Here is a 24891-nt window from a genome sequence, read left to right on the forward strand (position 1 = left end):
ACAATACTATGATTTACAGCAGATCCATTCAAGTCTCTGCCACGGCATTAGCGCTCATCATCATCTCTCGAAGGCGGCGCCGTGGAGCGGCCATGGAGCGGTGAGCTCCTTACATGTGGGAGCGGCCACGGAGCGGTGAGCTCCTTACATGTGGGAGCGGCCACGGAAACAATTTTGGTTGGGGATTTGATAGAGAAGCTGTGGATCCAACAATTCAGCATGACACACTCAATGTTTGATGAGTTGTGTGATGCTGTCCGACCTCATGTGGGGCAGCTGAGTGAGGCCTAAGGCAGCAAAGCATCCAGTTATTGGTCACGTGATAGAAAAAAAGGGTTTCAATCGCAGTTTTGCCAAAAATGTACATTTCGATAGACCTCAAAAACACTCTTCCAAGCACAAAAACCTATTTACGATAAATTTAAAATAGTTGTGTTTCCATTTGGAAAATGTACTCTCGCACATCCAATTTGCCCAAATTTAAAGTTAATGGTAATGCAGCTATTGTCAGTGTGCCTTTTAATGTACGACTAACCTGGCCCCCACGCCAAACCCAAAACCAAAGCAATAGACGTGATACTTAATACAGTTTATTGTTTTTGTCTCACAAGTGTTCACAAATTACAAAAGTAAGACCGTTTCAAATTCAGAAATTCATGTACAGATGTTCATTTATTTACAGTGCTAGTCAAAAGTTCAGAGAATCCCACTCATTTGATAACTGGTAGGTTTACAAGATTTTGACTAGCATGGTAATATATTTATATATATGTATACGTATATAACCCATACAGAGACGAGCAATCTCACACTGTTTTTTTGTTGCATAGGAAAAGGCACAGCTTGGAGGTCTGCATAACGTACAGCCGATGGAGGACGTGCACTCGGTCCTCATCTGCTGCCTTGCTCAGACAGCACGAACACCAGCGCAGCGGTGAACACTGAAGTCGTGGGGACTTGATCATACTGTGTACTTTTGGCATTGAAGCATCCGTGACGGGCTTTGGAATCTTGAAAGATGAAGGTTGGAAACAGGCTTTCCGGATATTGCTGTGTGAACTGTTTGACCTCAACTGAAAAATATTTTAAAGTATAAAAGATATAAAATGTCATCATCCAACTTAAAAAAAAAACAAAAAAAAACAATCAAAAAGTAACTGAGGGATAAAGAAGACTACATTTGTTTAAATATATATATTAACAAAATGGCTTCCACCCATAATTCCACACTTGGATACATTCCTATTTAGGTACATTCCTACCACACTTTATGTACACACCTTTACAATTCATTTATGCACTTCACATCAAAATAAATATATTTACACAGACAAGGCAAAAAAGGAATAAATAATTCGATTTAAAAACAAGAAAACGAGACACATTTCCACAAAGAACACGCAGTCATCAGCAAAAAGGTTGTGCTAATTTCACTTTTTTGTTTAGAATCTCTTTAAAAATTGCTAAACTAGATTTTTAATTAGTAGAATCTTAAGGCTTAATCATGAATTATTTGATACTTCATGTTTTTTTTTTTTTTAATAAAATAATCTTTGAGAATCAGAACCTTGTTGTTTAGCATCTCTCAGCTGGACCAAACCTCTTAAAGAATCTAACTGGGTTCCATGAGTGGACCTCCACCAGGTGTAAACGCGCTTTCTCGAGGCTCATTTGAATATTACTGTAGCGAAGCCTGATAACCTGATGTAAAACAGTGACTGGAAGGTTTCACATACCAATGAGGCCTGGACAGAAAGAAGGCCCTGTAATAAAATTTACAAACCTAATATTCGCCAGAAGAAAATGTCTCCTTGCAAAAAAAAAATAAATAAAAAAAAAAAAGGTTTTACACGCAACCAGCTGTGAAGGAATAACAACAAACTATCATTTTAGGCCTAAAATATCATCCTGAAGATCAGTAAAACATTTTTTAAAGTTTGCTTCATACCTAAAACATTGGAAATCAAACACAAAATTAAATAACTGTCATTTGATTGTATGAAATAACCTTAACTGATTTGTTGCTATGCATTAAATTAAAACAAACATGGAGGATTGACCTGTCTAGACGGCTAAAGTTAAACTGAAATACGACGCTGTACAAACAGGAAGTGAACAAGTGGTCGTCTGAAAGGCACTTGCTTGCTGAGAGCCTAAATTACAGAGAGTGCATTTGTCTTTACCTGTGACAAGTACATGTTCCCAACATTATGGTTTGATTACAGACTCATTTTAAAAAATAACAATGAAAAATAAAACTTTTTTTACAATTACTTTTATGGTTAAGGCTTAGGTTAAAGTTTAGAAAGTGGATTACCTTTAGGGCAACAAAAGATGGAAACTGATAAAGTACTCGTTCATTAGATATGTACAAATGTGTGTGTGTGTTTGTCGGCCCATTACTTTCATGTGTGTAAAGGCGAGCACAGTGCATGCACAGTGTTGTGTAGTAGTTGTCATAGCAGAACTGACATCACATTTGATGTTTACAATTATCGACCTTTAAAGAGTTGTTTCTTTTTTTTTTAAAGAAGACATTTAAAAGTAAAAGTCACACAATCATAATTAGAACCAGAAAATATATTCCCAAACTTTCAGTCCGGTCTGTCCCAGACACAAATTGTTCCGAGAAGTCCGAAACAATTCATGAACCCACCAGCACCTCCATGATGTGGTCCAGTTCTGTCAGGTCAATTTTGAAAGGCTGATTGGCTGAAACTTGGGGGGCGGAGCCACTGTACGGCGAAGTCATTGATTTGAGGAGGTCGTCTGGTGCTCGTTTGGTGAGGCCAGCCGCCGTTGTGGCGCCTGTGGCTCCCGCCGCTGTGCAGGCGTCAAAGTCATACATGGACGTGTCAATGTCAGCAAACAGGACATCGTCCAGTGCCAAGTCTGAGAGAAACCCCGAGGATGAGGAGGGGGGGACAGAGTGGGAGGGAGCGGCGTCAACTAAACCACAAGGGGTCGCTGTGGGGACAACGTCCATCTGACGAAACTCAGCACAGCGGCTCTCCACGAGGAAGACCGCCGCCGCCTCTGGTTTAGCTGCTACGGTCCTCAAGTCTCTGTCTGGGGGTGTTTCGGAGGGGACCGCCAGCTGAGGGGTCTGGGTAGTTGCGGGGGAGGTAGACATGGTCGTGGTATTAGCTGCAGTCCTCGTTATGGCTGTGGGAGGGGTCAAGTCCATTCTGTCAGAGCAGAAAGTGTCATTTGATGAAACAAGTACAGGTAGGAGGGATGATGATGATGAAGAGCCCACAAGTGCTGAGGGAGGAGGCGCCGGGGGTGGGGACAGCGGAGGAGTTGGTGGGGACGGGCTACAGAAGGCTGCATCTCCACCGTCCTCCTCCAGCAATGAGGCAGGAGTGAGGCAGGCGTCCAAAGGGGAGGCACTGGCCTCCACGTGAGAGGGGCAAGATGGGGGTGCCTGGCAGATGGGAGGCACCATTGGATGGGGCGAAAGTGGCGGGGCCATCGCCGGCATCATCACAGGTGAAGGCTGGGGTGTCGGCGCCGCCACAGAAAAATTGCCAAACGACGGCGGTGCTTCACGGAAACCCTCATCCATCGGGTCGTCGGGCGGGGGAGAGGGGGGCAGGAACAGCGGTCGCAGGGAGCCCTCCTGTTTGAGCTCCTCCTGGATGCGTCGGAGCATGTTGTTGATGAGGACCCGCCGCTCCAGGCGGGGCTCGGTGAGCGGCCGCTGGCTGTACAGCTTCATCAGGGAGATGTTGAAGATGGTCTGCCGCTGCAGGGTGTACGACACCTTAGAGAGACCCTCTGGACCATTGTCTAGTCCTCCCCCCGCCAACGACCCCTCCATCGTTTTGCCTTCCACGCCCTCTTCATCCTCATCCAGCTTCCGCTTCGCACCTTTACAGAACATATATCTGAAAGACACGCAAAATAAAAAAAATATTAGAAAAAAGAAAACCATTCAGGTAAAAAGTCAGTGACCCAGATGCAAATAAATAACTGCAGCTTTGGTTACTCATGACGTATTTGTGTTTAGGTGTAAACACTTACAGACTTCTAAACAAATCAATTCTCCCACTGTTTGTTTCAAACTGTTTTTTTCCACAGAAGTCTTGTTTCCTAGTTTAGGCCTTGTGGTAAAGAGACCGTCCTCCTAAATAAACTATGATTCTGCCCATGAAAAATAAACTGCATCCACTGCTGTCTGGTATAATTTAGGGATGCTGTAATTCTCAGTTTAAAACCAAATGAGAGGATACATCATTTTTTTTTTTTTTTTTTTAAATTAATTATTTTAGTTAAGATATGCCACTAAACCAATTTCTAAGGACAGGGAATCGTTGCGTCCGTACTGCATACCATTATGTTCATATTGAAAGTGTCAAACACTCGTGTAAGAAGGATTTATTATTTCTCTTCACTATTGAGGTACGCACAAGAAACATAAAATAACCACATTTAAGATTTTCTGGTTGATTAGACAATGTCTTTTGTAAGTTAATATTTGTTTAATATGACAGCTAAGAAAACAAGCCAACAGCAAATAGTAATCAAACTTTGATATGAACTGCAAACAGAGCTTTTGATTAGCTCAACATATTTTAAAGTTACTGTTCAATTCTCATGTATTAAATTGTGAGTGTGTCTGATGCTTGTGGGTTGGACGCTTCCCTCAGACGTTTTAGCGTCCAACAAAAACCCAGCAAACAAAACAACCCTGGATTAAAAAAAAAAAAAAATGAAATCTTCCTGGTACCTATTATAACCCAGAACACACACAGACGCTAAGTTATATAAAAGCTGAATTCCCTGCTGTGGTTCTGGATCACAGTCCAGATTTAAAGGCCATCCTTCCACACTCCCTATGCTGAATTAAGAGGGTGTCATGCCTGGAGAGGGTGGGGGGTGGGGGTAAATAAAAGCAAACATTTCAAATGGTCTGATGATTGTCTGCCTCCAACGAAACCACATCGGTGCTACGAGGGAAGAAAGAATAACGGGAAGGCTTCACTGCAGTGTTCTTGACTTTAATCCAGGCTGACGGGCTCACTCAGCCAATCGCAGCTCACTTACTGCGCATGTGCGTCCGTGCACATTCACACGCACGGATTAATCCACACACAGGAAGTGTAAGCTGCAGGCCCAGTCATCACGACCGCCTGGTTGCCATGACAAACACAGTCAGCTGGGAATTCACCCAAAGATACGACAAAGAATGAAGCGGGAGGGGGGTGGGTGGAGGTGGGGAGAGGACACGTTGGTGTGGGGGTAGTACTTTAGCGGGGGGGGGGGGGGGGGGGGGTAGGAAGGAAGAGAATAAAGACCTGGAAGTGGAGGAGGACAGAGGAGGTAGAGGAGTAGGTCATGGAGTGGACAACAAAACACCTGAACAGGTCTAACCACAAAGAATTGATAGTTCCAGTTTTATTGAGGTGCTACTGCCCCATCAGTCATGTTCTTCAACAATAACTTGCTTTTTTTGCTAAAATGGTGAGTCAGAAGAACAGAGAGTTCACGTGCAAGTGGGTTTAACTACCGGGGTTTGTAAATCAGTTGGTTTAGGAGTTCAAAGACCCAAAACCCCTTACTGTCCATACATGCAAAACGTCCTGTTAGTGCTTTTGTGCAAAGGTATCAGCTACATGTTGTGTAGTGACAGGCAGGGCTGCATTGGGCATAGTTTATTCCAGCTGTTTATTCCCATTGCAAACCTCTTTTGATCTAGTGGAAAAGCGTTACCAGTAGTATTTTATTTATGATTATGCTGTTTTTAGTCAAAAATTTAAAAACCTATGTAATTTTCTAGGACATAGTTTCTGCAGAGCGGAAGGACTTCATCAGAAGTCCGCCTCTTAGTTGTAGACGAGTCTATTGGCACAAAGTAAGCCAGTGCTGAATTCCCATCATCCCTCTATTCTCACTCTCTCCTGCTAGCTTACAGCTCACAACTCCAACACAAAATTTGTGGTGCAACAAAAAGGGTGAGTAATATTGGATTTATGCAGCCGTACGGTTCGAGTCAGATTTCAGCTTAGACGAGGAAAACAAAGTCCAACATGGATCTATTTTTTTACAAGTGAATGCATCAGAATGGAGCTTGTGATGATTGTAGTTTGTACATATTAACTACACGCTTTTTTGTCTGCTCCTGATACTCCCTCGATTTGAATAAAGAAATACTCAGAAATGCTGTTTTAATCTTAATTGTTTTCATACATGTCCTACAACAGCATTAAAACGATGAAAACCCCCAAAACACAATTTTCACTGGAGTGGGTCTTTGAGCTACGTTCACACACCTGTTTGAAAATTGACCATGGAGCAGAAATGAATCATTGTGGTTTGAGCCCTCTGCCAGAATTCTACATTACCAAGTCTTTCATTTCCTCAGAATAGAGTTGAGAAAGCTCGAGTAGCGACAGTCCAGGGTGAACACCGTGGTCTCAACGCAGAGAACGTAGAACATGAACACAGAATTGAGATTTTATCAGCAGCCTTCAATGCATCCGTATGGATGTAATGCAGATGTTGACTACAGTAAGTGATTGAACTTAATATTTTTCTTTTTCTAACAGGTCTGCATAGATCTACAAGACAAGACACGGAGGATGTTTAGAGAACAGATTTATTTATTTTAAAAAGCACAAAAGCATCCATCGTATTCACGTTCACATCATCTGGTACGCCCTCCGGTCATCTTGCTGCAAAAGCCGCTTCCTGCCGCTACTTCCGTGTCTCTGTGAGCATTCAATAGGGGTAAAAATAAAAGCAAGAATGGTCGATCTGTTATTGTCTCGATGAAAATCTGAAAAATATCATATTAAGCTGGCTGCTTCGCCTAAAGCACTTACCTTTAGCTTGTAGCATAACAACAATAGCAGTACGTCACGTTTCCCAGAATGCTTTCCTGCCAATCATTGGCCAATCACCGTGTCCCTGTGACCAAGGTCTAACAACAAGACCAATGGTTGGCCGCAAAGCATTCTGGGAAACGTGACGTACTGCTATTGTTGTTATGTTACAAGCTAAAGGTAAGTGCTTTCGGCGAAGTAGCCAGCTTAATATGATATTTTTCAGATTGTCATCGAGACAATAACAGATCGACCATTCTTGCTTTTATTTTTACCCCTATTGAATGCTCACAGAGACACGGAAGTAGCGCCAGGAAGCGGCTTTTGCAGCAAGATGACTGAGGGCGTACCACAGATCATCATCATCATGTGAATGAACGTGAATACGATGGATGCTTTGTGCTTTTTGAAATTAATAAATCTGTTCTCTAAACATCCTCCGTGTCTTCAATGCAATGTAATGAGACACACACAGACAGAAATGTGAAGGTATCTGCTGTAAATCTATGACGGAAATTAATAACAGGATCAATGATCGGCTAGTCAGTTAGCATGTATCCTTATAGCCTTCGAATGTAAAGCGACTGACTGCTAAAGTTAATAAAAGACAAGTCCTGAATATTATTATTCCTATTCGACCCTAAACTACAATATCAGCTGTCTGACAACAGACCAGCCAGTTGCCCAAATGCCGGCATACATCAAAGAGCTCTGCGGCGGCGCTAGTAGTAGCCTAGCAGGAGCTATCGTATGACAAAGCAGCCTAGTTATCATAAATCTTTTGATATTTTTCTTATATTCATTAAGACAGTATTATAGTGATCATTTTTGTTTTTCATGTTCCTTTTTTGAACGAAAATGGGTCACAGAGACACAGAAGTTACCGCTGAAAGCGGCTTAGTTTTGCCGGCGTACAGAGAGCATATCCGCGTGAATGACTTATGACGTGAATAATTATTGCGTTCGAACGGATTAATTATTGCGTTCGAACGACATAATTATTGCGTTCGCACGAGTTAATCATTTCGAGGGAACGGAGTAGTATTTTGAGGGAACGCAATAGTATCTTGTGGGAACGGAATAATATCTTGTGGGAACGGAATAGTATTTCGTGCGAACGACATAATAACCTGTGGGAACAAGATATTAATCTGTGGGAACAAGATATATTTTTATATCTTAATGTCAGGACACGGGCTCCGTAGTAAACCTCTTTAAAACCTGATATTTAATAAATCCATTATTATAGAGAAAATCCCACTTTAACAGTAATTTATTTTATTTTTGTACCAAAACCTGGAAGCCTTGAATTAAAATAGTTACGTCTTACTGCTTCCATATAAATTTAGACTTTGACAAACCAATCATCTCTATTTAGAATTCAATTAAGAACATTTTAAACTCTACAGGCTTTAATAAACTTCATTAGGTTGGACTTTTTTAAAGTTAATTCAAATTAACTACAAAGTCTAAACCTAATGACCACGAGAGAGATTTTATGGTTCACAAAACTTAAGCGAAATGCCCTCAGTGTTTACAGAAAACCTGTCCTTCCAATTGAAAAGCACAGAGGGGGAAGGATCATGATTATTGTGGAGGCTGTCCAAAATGTTGTCAGATAACATGAGAAAACAAAATTGAAACTCGTATATCGTCAATGATTAAAAAATAAAAAAAACATCTTTATATCTTGTTTCTGTACTGGACTGAAGCAGCAAAAGTCAAAATGAACCCAGAATTTAGACATTTAAGAGTTTTTATGTTTGAAGCTAAAACATCCAACAGGTTTAACTGTTCCCTTCAAATCAGATGGATTCATTTCTACATGAAGGTTTGGGGTAAACGCTGATTCTGCGACAGAACCGTGGTGATGGTTTGAAGCCGTTTGTGGGTGTGTGATTGAGAGGCGAAGCAGCTGCGCATGTCTGACTCACCGAGGCTGTTTGGACTCCAGCATTTACACACAGACATACCAGAGCTGCCCCACCCCACACATTCCACGTCACCGCGCTCGCCCCCTGTGCCTTTTACTTCCCAGCCACCTCCTCTCTTTTTCAACCTTCTCTATACCTGCCTCCATCCTCTTGGTTCCCACTGCCGCGCACTCGCGCGCTCCACAGCCCAGGATCTGAGTTATGTCTGGCTCTGTGCAATCCTGAGGCCGGAAAACACGTCGTAAATGACTGAGGGAGATAGCTTCCAGCAGTGGAGGAGTGCTGGGTTCTAAAATAGAGCCAGGGTTGTTCTGACTTAGAATGGATCACCGGTGTGCGTTCAACAAAAAGGCACCAAAAAAAAAAAAAAACGTATCATGAATCATCCAGGAGGGGAAGAGAGCTTTTTTTCCTTGAGCGTGACTACTTCAATTTGAGAAAAAAGGTCAAAAAACAGCGAGTTTATTAACAAATGAAGTATCATCAGTAAAACTATAGTAAATGTCCCCAAAGATGGGCAAAAATGTCATTTAATGGTTGAATAAGCTGGAAAACATATTCAAATGAGACATTACGTAAATACTGCTATGAATTAGCCACTAGCTTAGAAAAAACACGGTTAACACACAATGGTAGCAACAGTAAAACATCAAACAACGAAAATAACAAAATGTCCTTATCTTCTTAAGACAAACAAACAGATAAATAATTGGAGGGATTTTTGGGAACGTGGAAGCTTGGCACTGCACTTCCTCTAGGCAGGAACTTCAGTGGATTTCTGCAGTTACTACAGCTGACACAGCAGATGCTGTTCCACCTATCATCTGAGAAGATGATGACGTGTGAGCTCAGCAGCAGGAAGGAGGTGATGGATGCACTGCTGTTTTATTTGGCTAAAAACTCTGTTCCTTTCAAAGCAGCAGAGAACGAAGCAATGAAAGCACTAATTCACATAAAAAAAAAAAAAAAAAACAGCGACACACCTGCCAAAGCTGAAATTCACCGCCTTTGGCCAAAAGGCAGAGTGGTCACTGAGGCTGGTGGGCTGCTTCTAAGAGAATGTCAATCTGTTTTTGTGCTTTTTAAAAATACATTTATGAAACCTTTCAGATATTCATCTTTAAGTGTACTGTTAAAATCCTTCCAGTATGGGTGATGTGAATGTGATGTCCATTAGCTGTTGTCCACATAAAGTCCATCATAGATTTGTAGAAGAGGAACTTCATGTTTACAACCTTTGTCTTTCTTATGTGGTCCTATTGTTAGGTACCATCAGATGAGCAGCAAATAAAAAAAAATTGAATTCTTAATGTGATTCTGAATAACTAGAATTAAGATTTACGTCTCTCTTTAAATGTTCTGATTTTTCTTCAGACTGAGAAGTAAAGTTAAAAACCTACTCCGGTGAAAATAGGGTTTTGTTTTTAACTTGCTCTTGTAGCTTTTGTCTCACGATAGAGAACATTTATAAAGAAAATTAAGCTTAAAATTCATTTATGAGTATTACTTTATTCAAATTGTAAACAATCAGAAGCAGATGCAAAAATGCAGATTGAAAAAGCGTGTAGTTGTTACATACAAATAGATCCATGTTTGTCTTTGTTTTCCTCGAGCTGGAATCTGGATCCAAACTCTCTGATATTGCTCACCATTTTTCTTGCATCTCAAATGTTAGATGTTAGTTGGGGATGTGGGAGGCTGTAAGCTAGCGCGACAGCGTGTAAATGGTGACGGGACGCCAACGGTCCCTCCCACAAGTCTGAGACAAATTTCTATAAACTCTTACTGCTCTGCAGAAACTATGTCCTAGAAAACTATGTTTTTTCATTTTGGCTGAAAACGGCATAAACATGATTAGAGGACCACGGGGAACGCTTTTACAATAGATCAAAAGATGCTCACGGTGGGACTTTGAAGTGTGAAGATAAATCAAGAGTCTGCTAAAAATCTGATCAAGAATTTTTTGAAGCTGATAACTACCCCTATTTTCAAAAAGCTGCAAAAAGAGACCTGCTGTAAATCATAGAACAGAACACAGGTTGTACCTTAACTGACCAGCACAGTTCTCTTTTAGGACAGAAGAGTCAGTGTTGCATAGATAGGGAGATACCAATAACCTACTGTATGAGAACTTTATGAGAATCTAGAGGGTTTTTTTTAGGAAATGGCTACATATTTCTTAGCAAAAATGATGCAACATAAGTCAACGGGGGGGGAAAAAAAAAAGGAGTTTTAGACAGGGGTCAGGTGTGTGCAGACCTGCCAACTGTGCCTGCAGACCTGCAGACATGTGGCTGAGCGTATTATTCTTGGAGCTGGCTGTGGTGAGAATGTGCGCTGTGCAGTAATGCAGTGCTAGTGGACGGACTGCAGTGATATTATGATCCTGTAACCGGATCCGCTGGTTTCCATGCTTTAGCTGCACACGCACCCCTCCCCCTCCCCTCCACACTGGGCTATTTCAGGTTCTGCGTGAGCACAAAGTACAACACACAGCAGTGCTGCTGCAGGTAGATGAAAGCAGCCCTGAGCTGCATGATGGCTGCATGATAGCTGTATTCACCTCATGTGCAGGACTGCAGCTGATCGCACACTTGCAGTTCACCGTCATCTGCTGCTGCTGTTCTCCACCCAGCACTGCGCTTCACGATGACACAACTCAAACCTGTTTGACTGAATGTGCATGCCTCTCTCGGTGTGTCCCACACACACAAACACACACACACACACACACACAAAGTGACGACTTGTAAACACATTCCAGAAAAAACCCAGAGGAAGAGTCTATTGTAGAGCTGGCCTGACCAGACCTACCATGCTAACAGCTATGCTTCCACACACATACACACCCACAAACACACACACACACAACTTAAGATAGAGTTACACACCTGCTTTTACAAATGTTTACACCACGGATGCTTCAACCGCTACTATACCAGCTCTGTGAAACAGTACGGTAAGGCTGGTTCTGTGGCATTTCTGAAAAACAGTGATTTTAAAGTGTGCCATGAATTAGACCAGATTTTCGATCAGCTGTGTACAAAGGAATCACAATGTTCATTTAGATTAGTAAGGAATGAATGAACATTTATATTGGAGTGATGGAAAACAGGAGACAGGATTTTAACTAATATAAGCCTGTTTTTTTCACTAAAGACACATTGGAGCATACAAGGCCAAATCATTTCCCAACTACAGCCAAAAGAGTCTAAACTACTGACTGTATAAGAGAACCGGAGCGAGTGAGTGTGACATCACTCCTGACTCACTCAACAGACTTACTTCCTGCTCCAACTAAATAAAGTCACTCGTTGCCATGTTGGGGCCAGACAATGTCAGTAAACAGCTATAGATCTGAGTCAGGGTTTCTATGGTACCCACTTGTTGGAAGTCCACGCCCTGGGGAGAATCTGTCAAACGTTTTGAACGTTCGACGTGGGGACTAGTGTTCATCACCTGCTTTAATTGAGGCATCTGATTGCAGTAAAGGAAAAATACATATAATGATAAAAAATAAATAGGGATTAACATGTTTTATAACAGGTAGTAGAGCAAGAATGGCCAGCAGGTAATTCCTTTATGGAACGTGAGGGGGGAGGGGTCACTCAGTCTATGGCTACGTTCACACTGCAGGCTGAAACAACCCAATTCCGTTTTTTTTTGCACCTTTTTGCGACCTTTATCTGATCTTTTCTTTTAAGTCTGAACGACACAGATCCGATCTTTTCAAATGTCATACAGGCCACTTGGGTATGTGGTCTTGAATCCGATACGCATCTGATCTTTTGAAATGCGACCTCCGTCTGAACGGCCAGGCCACATGAATCAGACCCGTACGTCATTGATACGCTACAAACGTCATAATTCTGTGTTGAAGTAGGCGGCTACTAGAACATAAACATCAACCATGGCGGACGATGCTGCCGAGACCAGTCAGTGGAAGGGAAGCGAGGTCACTGATTGGATTCATATTTGGGGTGACAGCTCTATTCAGGCCAAACTCAGGGGCTCTCATTGCAATCGGACGGTTTTTGAAAAAATATCCAGCAAAATGGCGGATCGTGGTGTTGAACTTTTCCAGGGATTACTTTTTTTCCCCCTTTTCCAACCGTGGTCAGAAGCGCGGGGGACCAAAGGCGGATCCTCCTTCGGGGTTCACTTCCCCGTTCGGACCCTCAGATTCTCCAGAGCGGGTTAATAAAGAGTCAATAGCAGTTCTTCTGGGGAAGCCTTCTTTTATTACCGTTCTCCTTCCTCCATAACACACAACATGAATGCGCGCCCCCAACACATTTCCTCTGCCCTTCTCACTCCCTCCTGCGCTGCACGTGGTCTCTCCTCTCTTCACACACACGCGCGGCCCCAGCACATACACATCCTCATTCTAAAACAGTGGATACAGACGATTCCGGCTCCAATGCCTTCTTAAAATGAGAAGATTGTAATTTTGCTGGCTCCTTTGTGAAAATGTATGTTATAATGCTCCGTTGTTGAGAACACTGTTGTTGACATCCATTGCTAACGTTAGCTACTTCTGCAAACGAATGACGTTGTTCACCGTTGAGTACTCTTTTGCGCATGTGGGTCATTCTGGGTCATTTCACGGTCACCCAGGAGATCACAAAAGTTTTAATTTCATTTAATTGGAAATGTGAGAGGCCTTGCAAAAAAAAAAAAAAAAAAAAAAAAAAAAAAAAAAAAAATCGGATTTTTTTCAAAAAAATCGGAATTGAGCATTAAGCTCTGCAGTGTGAATGTAGCCTAAGTTGTCTTTTACAGTCGGTCGATGGTCTGGGGACACTTTCCCAATAAGAAGAAAATCTCACTTCAATTGGGTGGGAAATACAGAAATTTTTTTTACACCTTTTGTAGGTTAGGTGCATTTACACTCGACTAAACCAAACCCCCTGCAAACCTCGCACTGTTCCAACAGTTGTTCATTGAGCTTTTCAAATAAGCTCAGACCATGAAAAGAAACAAACAAAAAAAAAAAGCAGGGAGCAACAGTAAGTTGGCTCGTCCGTGCTCCTGTACCTGACCAAGTACCCCGCTTCTGGCTCGTATATACTGCTGCTCCTACACTTGGCTGTGGATTCTACCTCTGGCCCGTCTCACGCCCCCCCCCACCCCCCAAATCCATCTGGATGAAGCTCGTCTGCTGGACTTTAAATATGTAATTGTAGAGTTAGATAAGTTAATTCTTCTCCATGAGTTCTGGTAAACCGCCTGTCCGTCCTGGGGGAGGATCCCTCCTTCATGTGGGCACCCCTGTGGTTTCTTCGTTTTCTCCAGAATCTGGTTATTTTAGGAGTTTTTCCGTACCGCGAAGGGGGGTCTAAGGTCAGGGATGTCCAGTTTAGCTTAGTCTGTTTGGTTAGTTAAATATATATAAATAAAATTGAAAATTGAATTGAAATTGAAACAGTTCAGTGTGAAAGTGCCTTCAGTTGGACCTTTCTTGGAGGTGAGCCGATCACATAAAATAAACATATTAACCCACCAGGTGATTCAAATCAATTATAAGCCTCCAAGTTCAGATGCTTTCTGGCAACAATTATTGCCAACTTGCTCATGTGAGTAAGTTGGCAATTTCAACCCAACATGTTGCAATTAACTTTAAATGATATTTAATTAATGTAAAGTATGTGTGAATGAACATGTTCAATTAACAAAAGTTATATTTCTGCTTGCCTTGTGGGTTGATTGGTTACTAAACCTTTCCTTAGGAATGAAACTACTTGTCTGCTCTAGTCCTGTGATGGACTGACAACTTGCTCAAGGTGTGCCCAGACTCTGAGACAGACTCCCTTCAACCTTGGTGACCCCGTGTGAAACTAAGCAGTAGTAGAAGATAGATGGATGGATGGATGGATGGATTGGCAAGTTTAAGTTTAGAGCCATGTCTGTCTTAAAAGTATATGGAAGAGAACATAACAGCACCAAAACAAATTCAAAACTTAATGATAAGGCAAAAGTTAGGTTTTTGTTCTCTGTGGGTTATTTTGCTGCAAATTAGTCAACCCTGAACTCATCTGTAAATCAGAGTATTATAGAAGCAAATCTGAGGTCATTTGTCTCTATGGGTCACATTGAAGGACAATGACATAAAATTTTCAATTACCTTGAAGAAGTCTAGCACTACATTGAGTTTTTTCCCTGTAAACTGTAAAAGATCTCAGCAGGAGAATTACAAAAAAAGACAAACAACAATCTAACCTATAGAAGAACAGGACATTAATCCACAGCAAAATTACTAATTGGTAAAATAAAAGAGAACAAAGCCGTTGCTGCAGAGTTAACTAGTTAATTATGGAGCACTCAACACATCCTGGATACATTTTTATGGGTTTAGTTTTTCAGCTATTTTTATCTAGAATAGATTTGATCCAATACTACAATCACACTAACATAGAATATTTTAGAGAAATAAACGTAAAACAAATAAATGTACCAACCTTGAAAAAATAATGGATATTTAATAAAAATTGAAATTTCAAAATGGTTTATTTCAAACAATCAGAACAGAAATAGTACAAAAAACAAAACAAACAACAGAAATTTATATCTATACAAGGATATATACAAAATGGATAATTAGTCATAAGAATTGATTGGTAAATATGCATATATTGACTTACATTAGTAAATAATTAATGATTCCTGTTTTGCATTACAGTTCATGGCAAAATGAAACTATTAAATATTGAGATTGTCAAGAGGCCTTAAATCAGAACTTTCAGCTGTTTTTTTCACTTTAAAAACATGAATAAGATTTTGGTTTAACCCCAGGTGTTACAAAACTCCAAAGTGGACTAAAGCAGACAGTCACTGTGCTGACACAGCTTACATAAACTACAAACATGGCATAATGGCATGTTGGCACCATGAGCAAGCCATGACATTTCTCGTGACAGACAGAGGGAGTAAACATCGCCACCTACGGTACTGGCATATGTAGTGATTGTGCCCAGACATTAACGTAAAGGAGCATTTTGAGTGGAGCCAGAAACTGAAAACAGTAAAGATAGTGTGTTGTGATTGAACCCCAAGTCTGCTGGACTATCCTTATCACAGGACAGTACAATAAATAACCACTAGATTCTTAAAAAACACACATTTATGTTTAGGCAGTAATGATGTTATGTTGCAAAAAGGATTTATTGTGAAGCCTAAATGACTACTTTTTAGAAGAAAATGGCAGTAAAAAACAAATCAATAAATATCCCATTTAAGAGCCTCGTATGTTTCAAACTGTGTGGACTTTTCTCATGACAGAAACCAGCTTTGCCCACTTTTTGGGGGCAATGGACATGTAGAGCTAAAGACCAACAGCAATGAAAATCATGTTTTTAACATGTTCTTGTTGCGTTTTTTCTGAGTATTTCTTTATTCCAACCTTTTGAATTCAATTTAAAGGTCAATTTCAAATGAACATGTGACAGACTGGCGACCTGTCCAGGGTGCCCCCTGCCTTCGCCCACAAGTGGCCGGGATAGGCTCCGGCAGCCCCATGACCCCAAAAAGGAATAAACGGTAGAAGATGATGAATGAATGAATGAATTTCAAATGAGCCGCTGTTGCTCTGTGGTCATTTTCTGATTTTAGCTAAAAAAAAAAAATGGCGTAGTTATAACTATATGACCACTGGGAACACATTTACAAAAGATCAAGAAATGATTGGAGATGGTCTTTAAAGAGAATTTTCTACTGACCAAACTCTTTCATGATCAGATGTTTACCGAACTCCTGGTTTACCAATGAGCATGGATGTGATGGTTATAAAACAATAAAAATGTAAACAGAATCAACAAAGTTGACAAAGTCATGATTCACATCAACATGTGGTGTTTGAACCAAACCATTTACCTTCTAACTACTGTATCTGAAACACAGATAGGTGGAAACAACATTGGTGTGGATCTGTGTACTTTCCTCCATCATGACTGAGAAGACTCACATGACATAGTTCAGCTGACTGTCACACAGGGAATCCACTACAGTCTCTTACGTAATGACAGGCATGGTTACAAAACACTACAGCTCTTCTGCACATTCGGCTGCTTTTCAGAACAGAACAGAAAAGCTTATGTGGAATGGCTGTCTGGCTGCTGTCAGCGACAAAAAAACGGATCTTTAAACTCTAGGTCACATACATAGAATGGAAAGAAATCGAGAACAAGGCAGAGTCGTGCAAGTGAAACTAGTTTCCTGACTCACAGTGGAGCGGCACACATCAAATACTTGATTAGGTATGTGAAACCTGTTGAACAAGTTAGAAACGATAGACAACAAGAAAAAAATTCTCACAAAAAATATCCAGTAAAGAAACAGTAACACAGAAAAAATAGGCAAAGCAGGAGATGGAACAGAAATCTTTACGTGTTTCTTAACTTACTATGCAAATACCAAGAACAATTGACTATTATCCCCCTCAACTAAGAAAGCTTCTAAAAATCTCCAACAAACATAGACAAAAAGTCTGTTTCATGGCAACCCAAAGTCATTAGTGCCTTCACACATAAACTCACTCACTCGCTTTGTGCTCCCTCCCAAGTCTATAAATAAAGGGCAAAAGAAGAGAGCAGATTTAGGTCAGCAGACGAGTCTACATGCTGCTCGTGAGTGTGCCAGTCTTCACGCTGAAGGCAGCCCCACAGTTCTGGTGACAAACCTCTCAATCTACAGAAACCTGCAGTTTCAAAGTGTCTGGGCATCGGCGCTACAGTAGTACCCACCTTATTTTGGCAGTGTTTGCCTTATTACTGCAGTCCTAGTGCAACGGAGCCCACCTTCTCGCAGCAGCACCGGCTGTCATCATTTCCACTGCAGGCAGCAGCCTCGCAGCTATGTTCTAATCCCTACCAGTCCAGTGCAAGCCTGGTTACAGCGCATGCAGCTATGCAGCTTCTCCAAGTACAGCTTCACAGCTGAAAAGCTCAAAATTCACTTCGGAAAGGCAATGCAGCAGAAAAGATGCCCAACTTTTTTTTTTTAATGCCAGCCCAGTGAAAAAAAAGGTTACATCAGCGCACTTCATGAGAAATGAGAGAAGAGCTAAAAACCAAAGGGGGCTTCCCATTTTTGGTCTCTGACAAGAAGTGCACATGTAGATCTTAGTAATAGACAAAACATTTAATTAGAACCAAAAACACAAACGCAAATATACAGTTTATTAGCAAATCAATATTTAAGCCTGTTTTGTTTAAATTTAAGAATGTAAACCTGCATTTTAAATAAAGCTTTTTTTTCTGAGACACCAGCATGGTTTCAGCAACGCATAATAAATTGGATTTCAATCAAAAAAATCAACAAAACAGGAAATATTGATTCAATGTTGTGCTGAAAAATATTGCCCGTCTAAAAAAGGTTAGAATAAAGCAGGTCCCAGTCATGAACCCTGAGGAATGTCAAAGAGTCTAATTAAACCAGATCCATTTGGACTTTTGATTCAAGTTCAATGTTTAGTACCAAGAAATTCAACAAAAACAATAAAAAAATAAAAATAAAAGTCTAATAATGCCTGTATTAAAGAGCTTAAATTATTATAACACAGGTCCCAATCATGAACCACGAGGAATGTCAGACAGTTTAATTAAACCAGACCAAATTGGACTTTGGATTCAACGTCAATGTTTACTATCAAGAAATTCAACAAAAGCAGTAACAAATAAAAAAATAAAGTGTAATAATGGCCGTATGAAAGAGCTTCAATAAGAATAAAGCAGGTCCCACTCATGAACCCTGAGGAATGCCATGGAGATTACTTAAACCAGGCCAAATTGGACTATTAATTCGACTTAAATCTTTCCGTGTTTGTAAGGACTTCAATGGTGTAAAATACGGATCGAGATCCCACAGAACCAGGCAAAACTACATTTCCATTAAGACATTAAATCAGCCTTAACTGTGACTTTACCTCTGAATCAAGTCCAGAACTCTTCATGCAAACATATTTTTAGCCATTTCAACTTTTACACCATAGCCTACATTAGACCCAAACCAGTGCCTTGGTCAAGATAACTTTTCTAATGATTCTAGAGGGGATGTAGCCTTCTAGATGAGTTTGCAGTTGGTTCATGGACGGTTATCTCAGCAGGGGAGCTGATAAGGAGCAGAATATCTCCCAAAAGCCCAGTCAGGTTTCATTAGACAACTAGACGGAACTAGATTGACAAAATTCAAGGACTTCTTCTTGAGAGGCTCTGAGGTCTTTCATGCTTCCTCACTGCCTGCTCACCCAACAGCTGAACAACTTGCACCAGTGTTCCACTCTGCAGATCCCAACATATGTTCTCTGTGATCTACAGACGTCTGTGATGTCTAGCTCAAAAAAGATTAAATAAAATTAAAACAAAAAGAAAAATAACTGCCATGGAGCTGTGGGTCATAGAGAGTAGAGACCGCTCCACCACAGCAGTTTACAGAAACCGAACATGCCAGGGCTGTAAATGACTCTTTTAAGCACATTTCACAACTTTAGCTCGTCTTTAACCTCTTGATACCCGTCTGGTGGAGTCCAGTTTAGGGGGTTGCGATTTTTATACCTTTTGGAAAGTTTCATTGTGAGGATTTAAGTAGGTCAAACTGGACGGAACCAACACATCGAAGAAGACGTAGGTGACATTTTGATTACTGTACATTAACTTAGGTGCCTGACTCAATTATAAAGTTTCAAATAAACATTTTTTTTGTTTTTAAACAGAGAGACTAACAGAATGAGTATTAGCATACATTTTTTGAGAAGGAAAGTTTACTTTTCCCCCCTCAGCGACAAACTTAGACGTGACCACTTCGTCTGAGCGAACGAAAGCAGTTTTAACCCAAAAAATAAACACTGGGGGGGCAATTACGTGCGACCATTGACCTCCATTAATCCGAAAACTTCTTGAACCAGACCCGCTACCTTTAGAGTGCGACTCAACAGCAGCAGTCTCCGTCCTCAACAGTCATTTTTGGACCGAACCAAACCGGTCCGTGTTTCCCTTGAGTGTCTTCATTTGCTTTATTTTCAAAGAAAAGCCCAAAACGTTGTCTTACCGCATCCAAGTCCGCCGGAGGTGTAAAGAGAAACATGGGGAGGGGGGTATTTAAACAGTCCCGTCGACAGCAGAAAAACAACGGTGCTCGCTCCCGGAGACTCAGCCACACAATGGCGATGACAGGAGGAGAAAAAGCCTCCGCTCACAGGAACTCCGCTGCGTTCATGGACTGTCGTATTTACCGTTCTCATCAGCGGCACGCACTCTCACGTGCGTCTGACCTCGCACATTATTTCAATCTAAACGATTATTTTAGTTTTCCAAAATCATCAGAGTTTACTTGTTAATTAAGGAGCAAATTTTAACGTCTGGGAACAAAAAATAAACACAAATGTTGTCTTAAAGCTGGCACCATTCGAAGGTACATTACGTGACTAGCTTTTAACCTAAAAAAAATGCAATGCGTTTTTAAATGTTGCAATTACTTTGTCGTTATTGTGTGATTGTCACTGGTTAATAAGCAACAGTTGCAAGTGGTATTCCTGGAATTTCTTTTTTTCGAGGAGTTCTTGAATGCCGCAGCAGCAGAGACTGAAACCGAGCAGCTGCCACCGAAAGTCGGAGTCGTGAGATTTGCTCCGCCCAAAGTTCCTCCCACCCACGCACACATACACACGCTTATACGCCCCAACTCACTCACGCGCGCGAGCTCACGCACACACTTTTTTTGTCTCGATTTTCTCTGTCTTGCACCATTCCACTGCTAACTTGTGCGCTTTCCAGTGTGTCCCACTGCTACTTAAAAAATTGCACTAATCTGTTGGAATAACTGTTCTCTTTTACAGTAAAGTTTTTTTTCATTGTTGAAAAAAGTATTTGCTCAATTGTACCTATCACTCACTATTATTGGCTTGCTTGTAATAGTGTTAAACAGAATTGTAGAGAGTGAATAAATCCGTTATTATCTACCTATTAAAAAAACAATTTATTTTTGTTTTCTGTGTGTTTAGTGTCATATTTCCAAGTAATTTAAACTTTTTAAAAATCTTTTGACTTTACTTATAAACTGTTGGCTGCAACTTGGAGTTTTTCCTGAAGTTAAAATTGTGGTTCTGGTTTAAAGTCGTAGTCACAAACACCAGTAGGGCTTGTACCGTTCGGGTGCTGTGGGTTTTTTGGGTTGTCTGGATCCAAGGAGGGTCGCAGACAGGAGCGGCCACATCTTAAGGGAAGTGCAGGTATGTGTTTTGCAGTTCCCTTGAGACTTTTGTGGTCACGTTAAGGGACATCATGAAAACGTGTGTAAGTGTGTTGTGAAGTACTTGTAATAATAATTGAAGTTACACACACTGATGACACAAAGGTAATGCTGTTGTACGAAGCCCTTGCGCCACACTCTAGTCGTTAATAGTGCTGGCTCGTACTGATCCAACCCAAAAATGCTTGTGTGGGGTGTGCAGGTGATATGCAAGTGTCCATAGGATGTTCACACAAACTACACTGTCTAATTTCAATTTAATTCAAAACTCTGGCGTTCGTGCACTACGATCATACAAAATGTCCGGCCATTAAATCATGATAGTTAAATCAGGTCGAACACTGACCAATCAGGGACTCGGATTTAGTAGTGACATATGGATGTCGTCCCTTTTAACTCACGGAAGTGCCCATCATTTGAAAATTAAATATGGAGGAAAAATTAATAATTGCGATTTGTACCCAGCTGGAATTAGATGACACTAAGTCTTTCATACAACAGAATGGAGCTGTGGAAGAAAAAATCTTGACCAAGATTCCTCAGATTTGCACTGCTTGAACATCTTGTACCAAGGCTGTTCCAACTGTAGGTGGTGGACAAGCGCTGGAGAAATGTAAAAAGATAGGAAGAACCCCTCCCTGCTTGTCCAGTGTGATCACAATAATGTCAAATTATCCTACGTTTGATGCATCTTTGAATGAATGTATAACTGCTGATTGTATTCTTTTGTTCATTATTCTTACTTTGATAGCTTGAAATAAACCCTTTCAAATCAAATCAAAAAATGCTAAGCGCACATTCAACAGTACATTCTTGAACGTATGACACATTCCCGGGGTATCCTTAGGTTCACAATCAGGCTGCCTGCAAGGAGCCCTTGTGCAGTCTGTTGGATTTAGGTGCATCTCACCCACTTCATCTTTTATCCAGCCTTGCGTTTTCTTAAAGTGTTCACTACGTGTCACTTATAGCATGCCCACAGAAAAAATGTTCATGAACAGTTTTGCTCTACGGGCTCAATGAGTGGTCTACAACCTTGCCATTTCATGCGAGCCATCTGCGTGCCCCGTGTGGGTGTATCCATTTTTGGCCCACAGATAGCCCTTAACTAGCAGCAAGGGCAGTTGTGATTAAGGGAAAAGCCAAAAAGAAAAGGAGGTTGGCTTACAATTCAGGAACACAATATAAGGAGCTGGATTTCCCATCTGTGGAGTACCGGTAAGTAGGCTATAGTAAATGAAATAAACTTTGACATCTGGATTGTAAAAAGATAAATAAATAAAGTTGTAGCTAATAGTTTTAAGCTTACAAAACAACCAGACAGGGAAAAATCCTTTAGAGACCTGCTCCAAAAAGCATTCCTAGTGGTCTTTTAAATATGATTATTTTGTTTTTAACCAACAATTTTACAAAGTGTTTCATTTTCTGGGACATAGCTTCTGTAGAGCGGCAGTAGTTCATCAGAATTCCACCTCTGAGATGTGGGCGGGACTGTTGGTGTGGAGTAAGTCTGGCCCTGACTTCCCGTCATCCATTTGAATCGGTTAGTTCAAAAAGGGCCCAAGTCATAGAGGTTTGCTTTTCCAGGAAATTATTTTAGTTGCATAGCTTAAATGGAGGCTACACCAAATGATTAAAACTTTACCCAGATTTAGCACCGGTTCATAGCTTACAAATGCTATAATATGAAGCACCTCACTTTTATCATTTCAGAGGACTAGCAAACTAAAGTCTCTGGACTTGGGCCCTTCTTGAATTAAACAGGGGCGCTGCCATATTGGATAACTAGTGCTGCCATCTATGGGATAAAGCAAAACCCATACAAGAGAGGCCCAAGTCCATGAATCTTGCACTTAATGCATTTTAAATGTCAAGCATAGTCAATACATTACAACGGACGTGGGACTTTTTTGCACATAATCAGATAGCTTTTCCCTTGAAGACCATAGAACATATAATATCTCTATTTTGAAAAACTGTGGACTTGGGTCTCTTTTGAACTAACTGATTCGTTTGTTTACACTCTCTCCCGCTAGCTTATCTCCCCTCAAATCCCCAACCTTACGGTGCAACAAAAATGGTGAGCAATATTGAGCTATCCCACCATACAGTTTTAAACCAGATGCCAGCTCGAAAGAGGAAAACAAAGACCTACATGGATCGAGTCGTCTACAAGTGTATGCATCAGAATGGAGCAGAGCAGAAAGCTTAAGGGCTGTTGATTGTAGTAGCTTCTACGACACATCTACAACCTTTTTCTAACTGTATGTTTTCATTCACAATGATTTGAATAAAGAAATACTCAGAAATGCCATTTTAATCTTAATTTTCTTTATAAAAATGTCCTCAATCGTCAGAAAAATACCACAAGAACATATTAAGAACACACTTGTCACTGGAGTGGGTCTTTAAGGTTCAAAAGATTTAGAATAAAATGCATCTGTTTAACTCACTTTGTTGCAAAATGAATGACTGTAACCATTGCATGTTATTCAAAACAATTTGTTTTACTTGAAGTACAATTTTTCTGATGAGAATGACACTATGTGACTGACCATGAAATAAAACACTGTTCCCCCTTTTGTTTTATCCGGATCAGAAGCTGCTGGATAAGGATTTTTGGAAGAAGAGTGAGGACAGTGACCCTGGAGGACTGATGTTATTCATTCCCGATATTAGAAGTACACCAGATTTCAGACACAAGCCAAGTGTCAGAGATTCAGTAATTTCCTAAAGATTAGATCAATTTCTAGTTGATTGGAGGCTTATTGAATCCTCGTTTGCAGCTGCTGCAGCTCAATTCTTTCTGGATAGCAGATGTGATCAAGATGAAATACTGAAGTTTAAAATCAGCATCGGAGAGGGAAAGAAATGTTATCAAGTTACCTTGAATGTATGTTTTAAAGGCGGCACACTAAATTCTTCAACAGCTACCAAACAGTCGATTACATGAGTAGCAATCTGGTCATCTGCTGCTTTAGTTACTTTCTTTCAGAGGTCAGAATATTTTCAGTTTTCCTCCTTGTGTTTTAGTAAATTCTTTTTCATTTCTTCTCTAACCAGCCTCCTTTTTCTTTTCTTTTTTCAGAGATTTTTTTCCTCAAAAATTGTTGCCAGATGCCTTGGATCGTTCTGTGTAAACCCCAGTGATGGTTTTGGGTTAAACCTTCGTCAGATTTCCTAAATGCTCAGAGTAGTCACTCACAAGCATCTGTTTTGATGTCCAGCTTCAACCATAGGGAGCTGCTGTGATTGTGTCCCGCTTCTGAAGACCAGAGAGCACATTTCAAAGAGCAGAATGAAAGACTCAGCAGGTTGGACGTTTCTGCAGATGGATACGGCTTCTGGGGGGACTGAAGACTGAATTTTAGATCTGCCTTCATCTCTCTGGAGTCTGACTTGACTCATGAATGCCGAACAGTGAAGAGGGTTGGCTCTAAATAAAGATTTCAGGTCAAAAACAGGAAATGGCTCAGTGAGCAGGGAGGGCGGGGCATAGCAATACCACTGCTCTGCTGACACACACCCTCCTTCTGCAGACACCATTCATCAATCTTCATTAGTTTTTTGATGCTTATTCATTTTTGCTACAAGAACAATAGATTTAAATCCCATTGATATATAAAAAATATGCCTTTTTTTTCCAAATATTCTCAACGGGTCTCTTATTTGTCCTAGTCACATGATTGTTGTATTAAAAAAATATTCAAAACCCATAAATGTTGTATTTCTTTTGTCTTCACTGGTTTGTGTGAGAGGGTGTGTGTGCGCGTTTGTTACCACCATCTATCAGTGTGACTCATAGTGAGTGAACTTGTCCCACTCACCAACCAGTGCACATAGCAACGTTCTGCCTCCTTCAATCACAGTGTTGCAGCTTCTGGTAGCAA

The 24891-nt window shown here is 40.8% G+C and overlaps 1 protein-coding gene across 2 annotated transcripts; it reads right to left on the reverse strand.

Annotated features, from left to right (window-relative positions):
* Positions 1 to 577: 577 nt before the first annotated feature.
* sertad2b (SERTA domain containing 2b) lies at positions 578 to 19958 on the reverse strand. 2 transcript variants are annotated; one of them, XM_023963342.2, is made up of 3 exons: positions 19802 to 19933; positions 11325 to 11743; positions 578 to 3890 (listed from the first exon to the last, which is right to left on the reverse strand). In XM_023963342.2, the coding sequence occupies exons 2-3, from the start codon at positions 11327 to 11329 to the stop codon at positions 2645 to 2647; spliced, it is 1251 nt and encodes a 416-aa protein (XP_023819110.1). In that variant the 5' UTR covers positions 11330 to 11743; positions 19802 to 19933; the 3' UTR covers positions 578 to 2644. The 2 variants fall into 2 exon arrangements, with proteins under 2 accessions (XP_023819110.1, XP_023819109.1); XM_023963341.2 differs by lacking the exon at positions 11325 to 11743 and having other exon boundaries at positions 19802 to 19958.
* Positions 19959 to 24891: the final 4933 nt, after the last annotated feature.

This window comes from Oryzias latipes, chromosome 15, assembly GCF_053564925.1.
Source record: "Oryzias latipes strain Hd-rR chromosome 15, Olatipes_Hd-rR_3.1".
NCBI lineage: Eukaryota > Metazoa > Chordata > Actinopteri > Beloniformes > Adrianichthyidae > Oryzias > Oryzias latipes.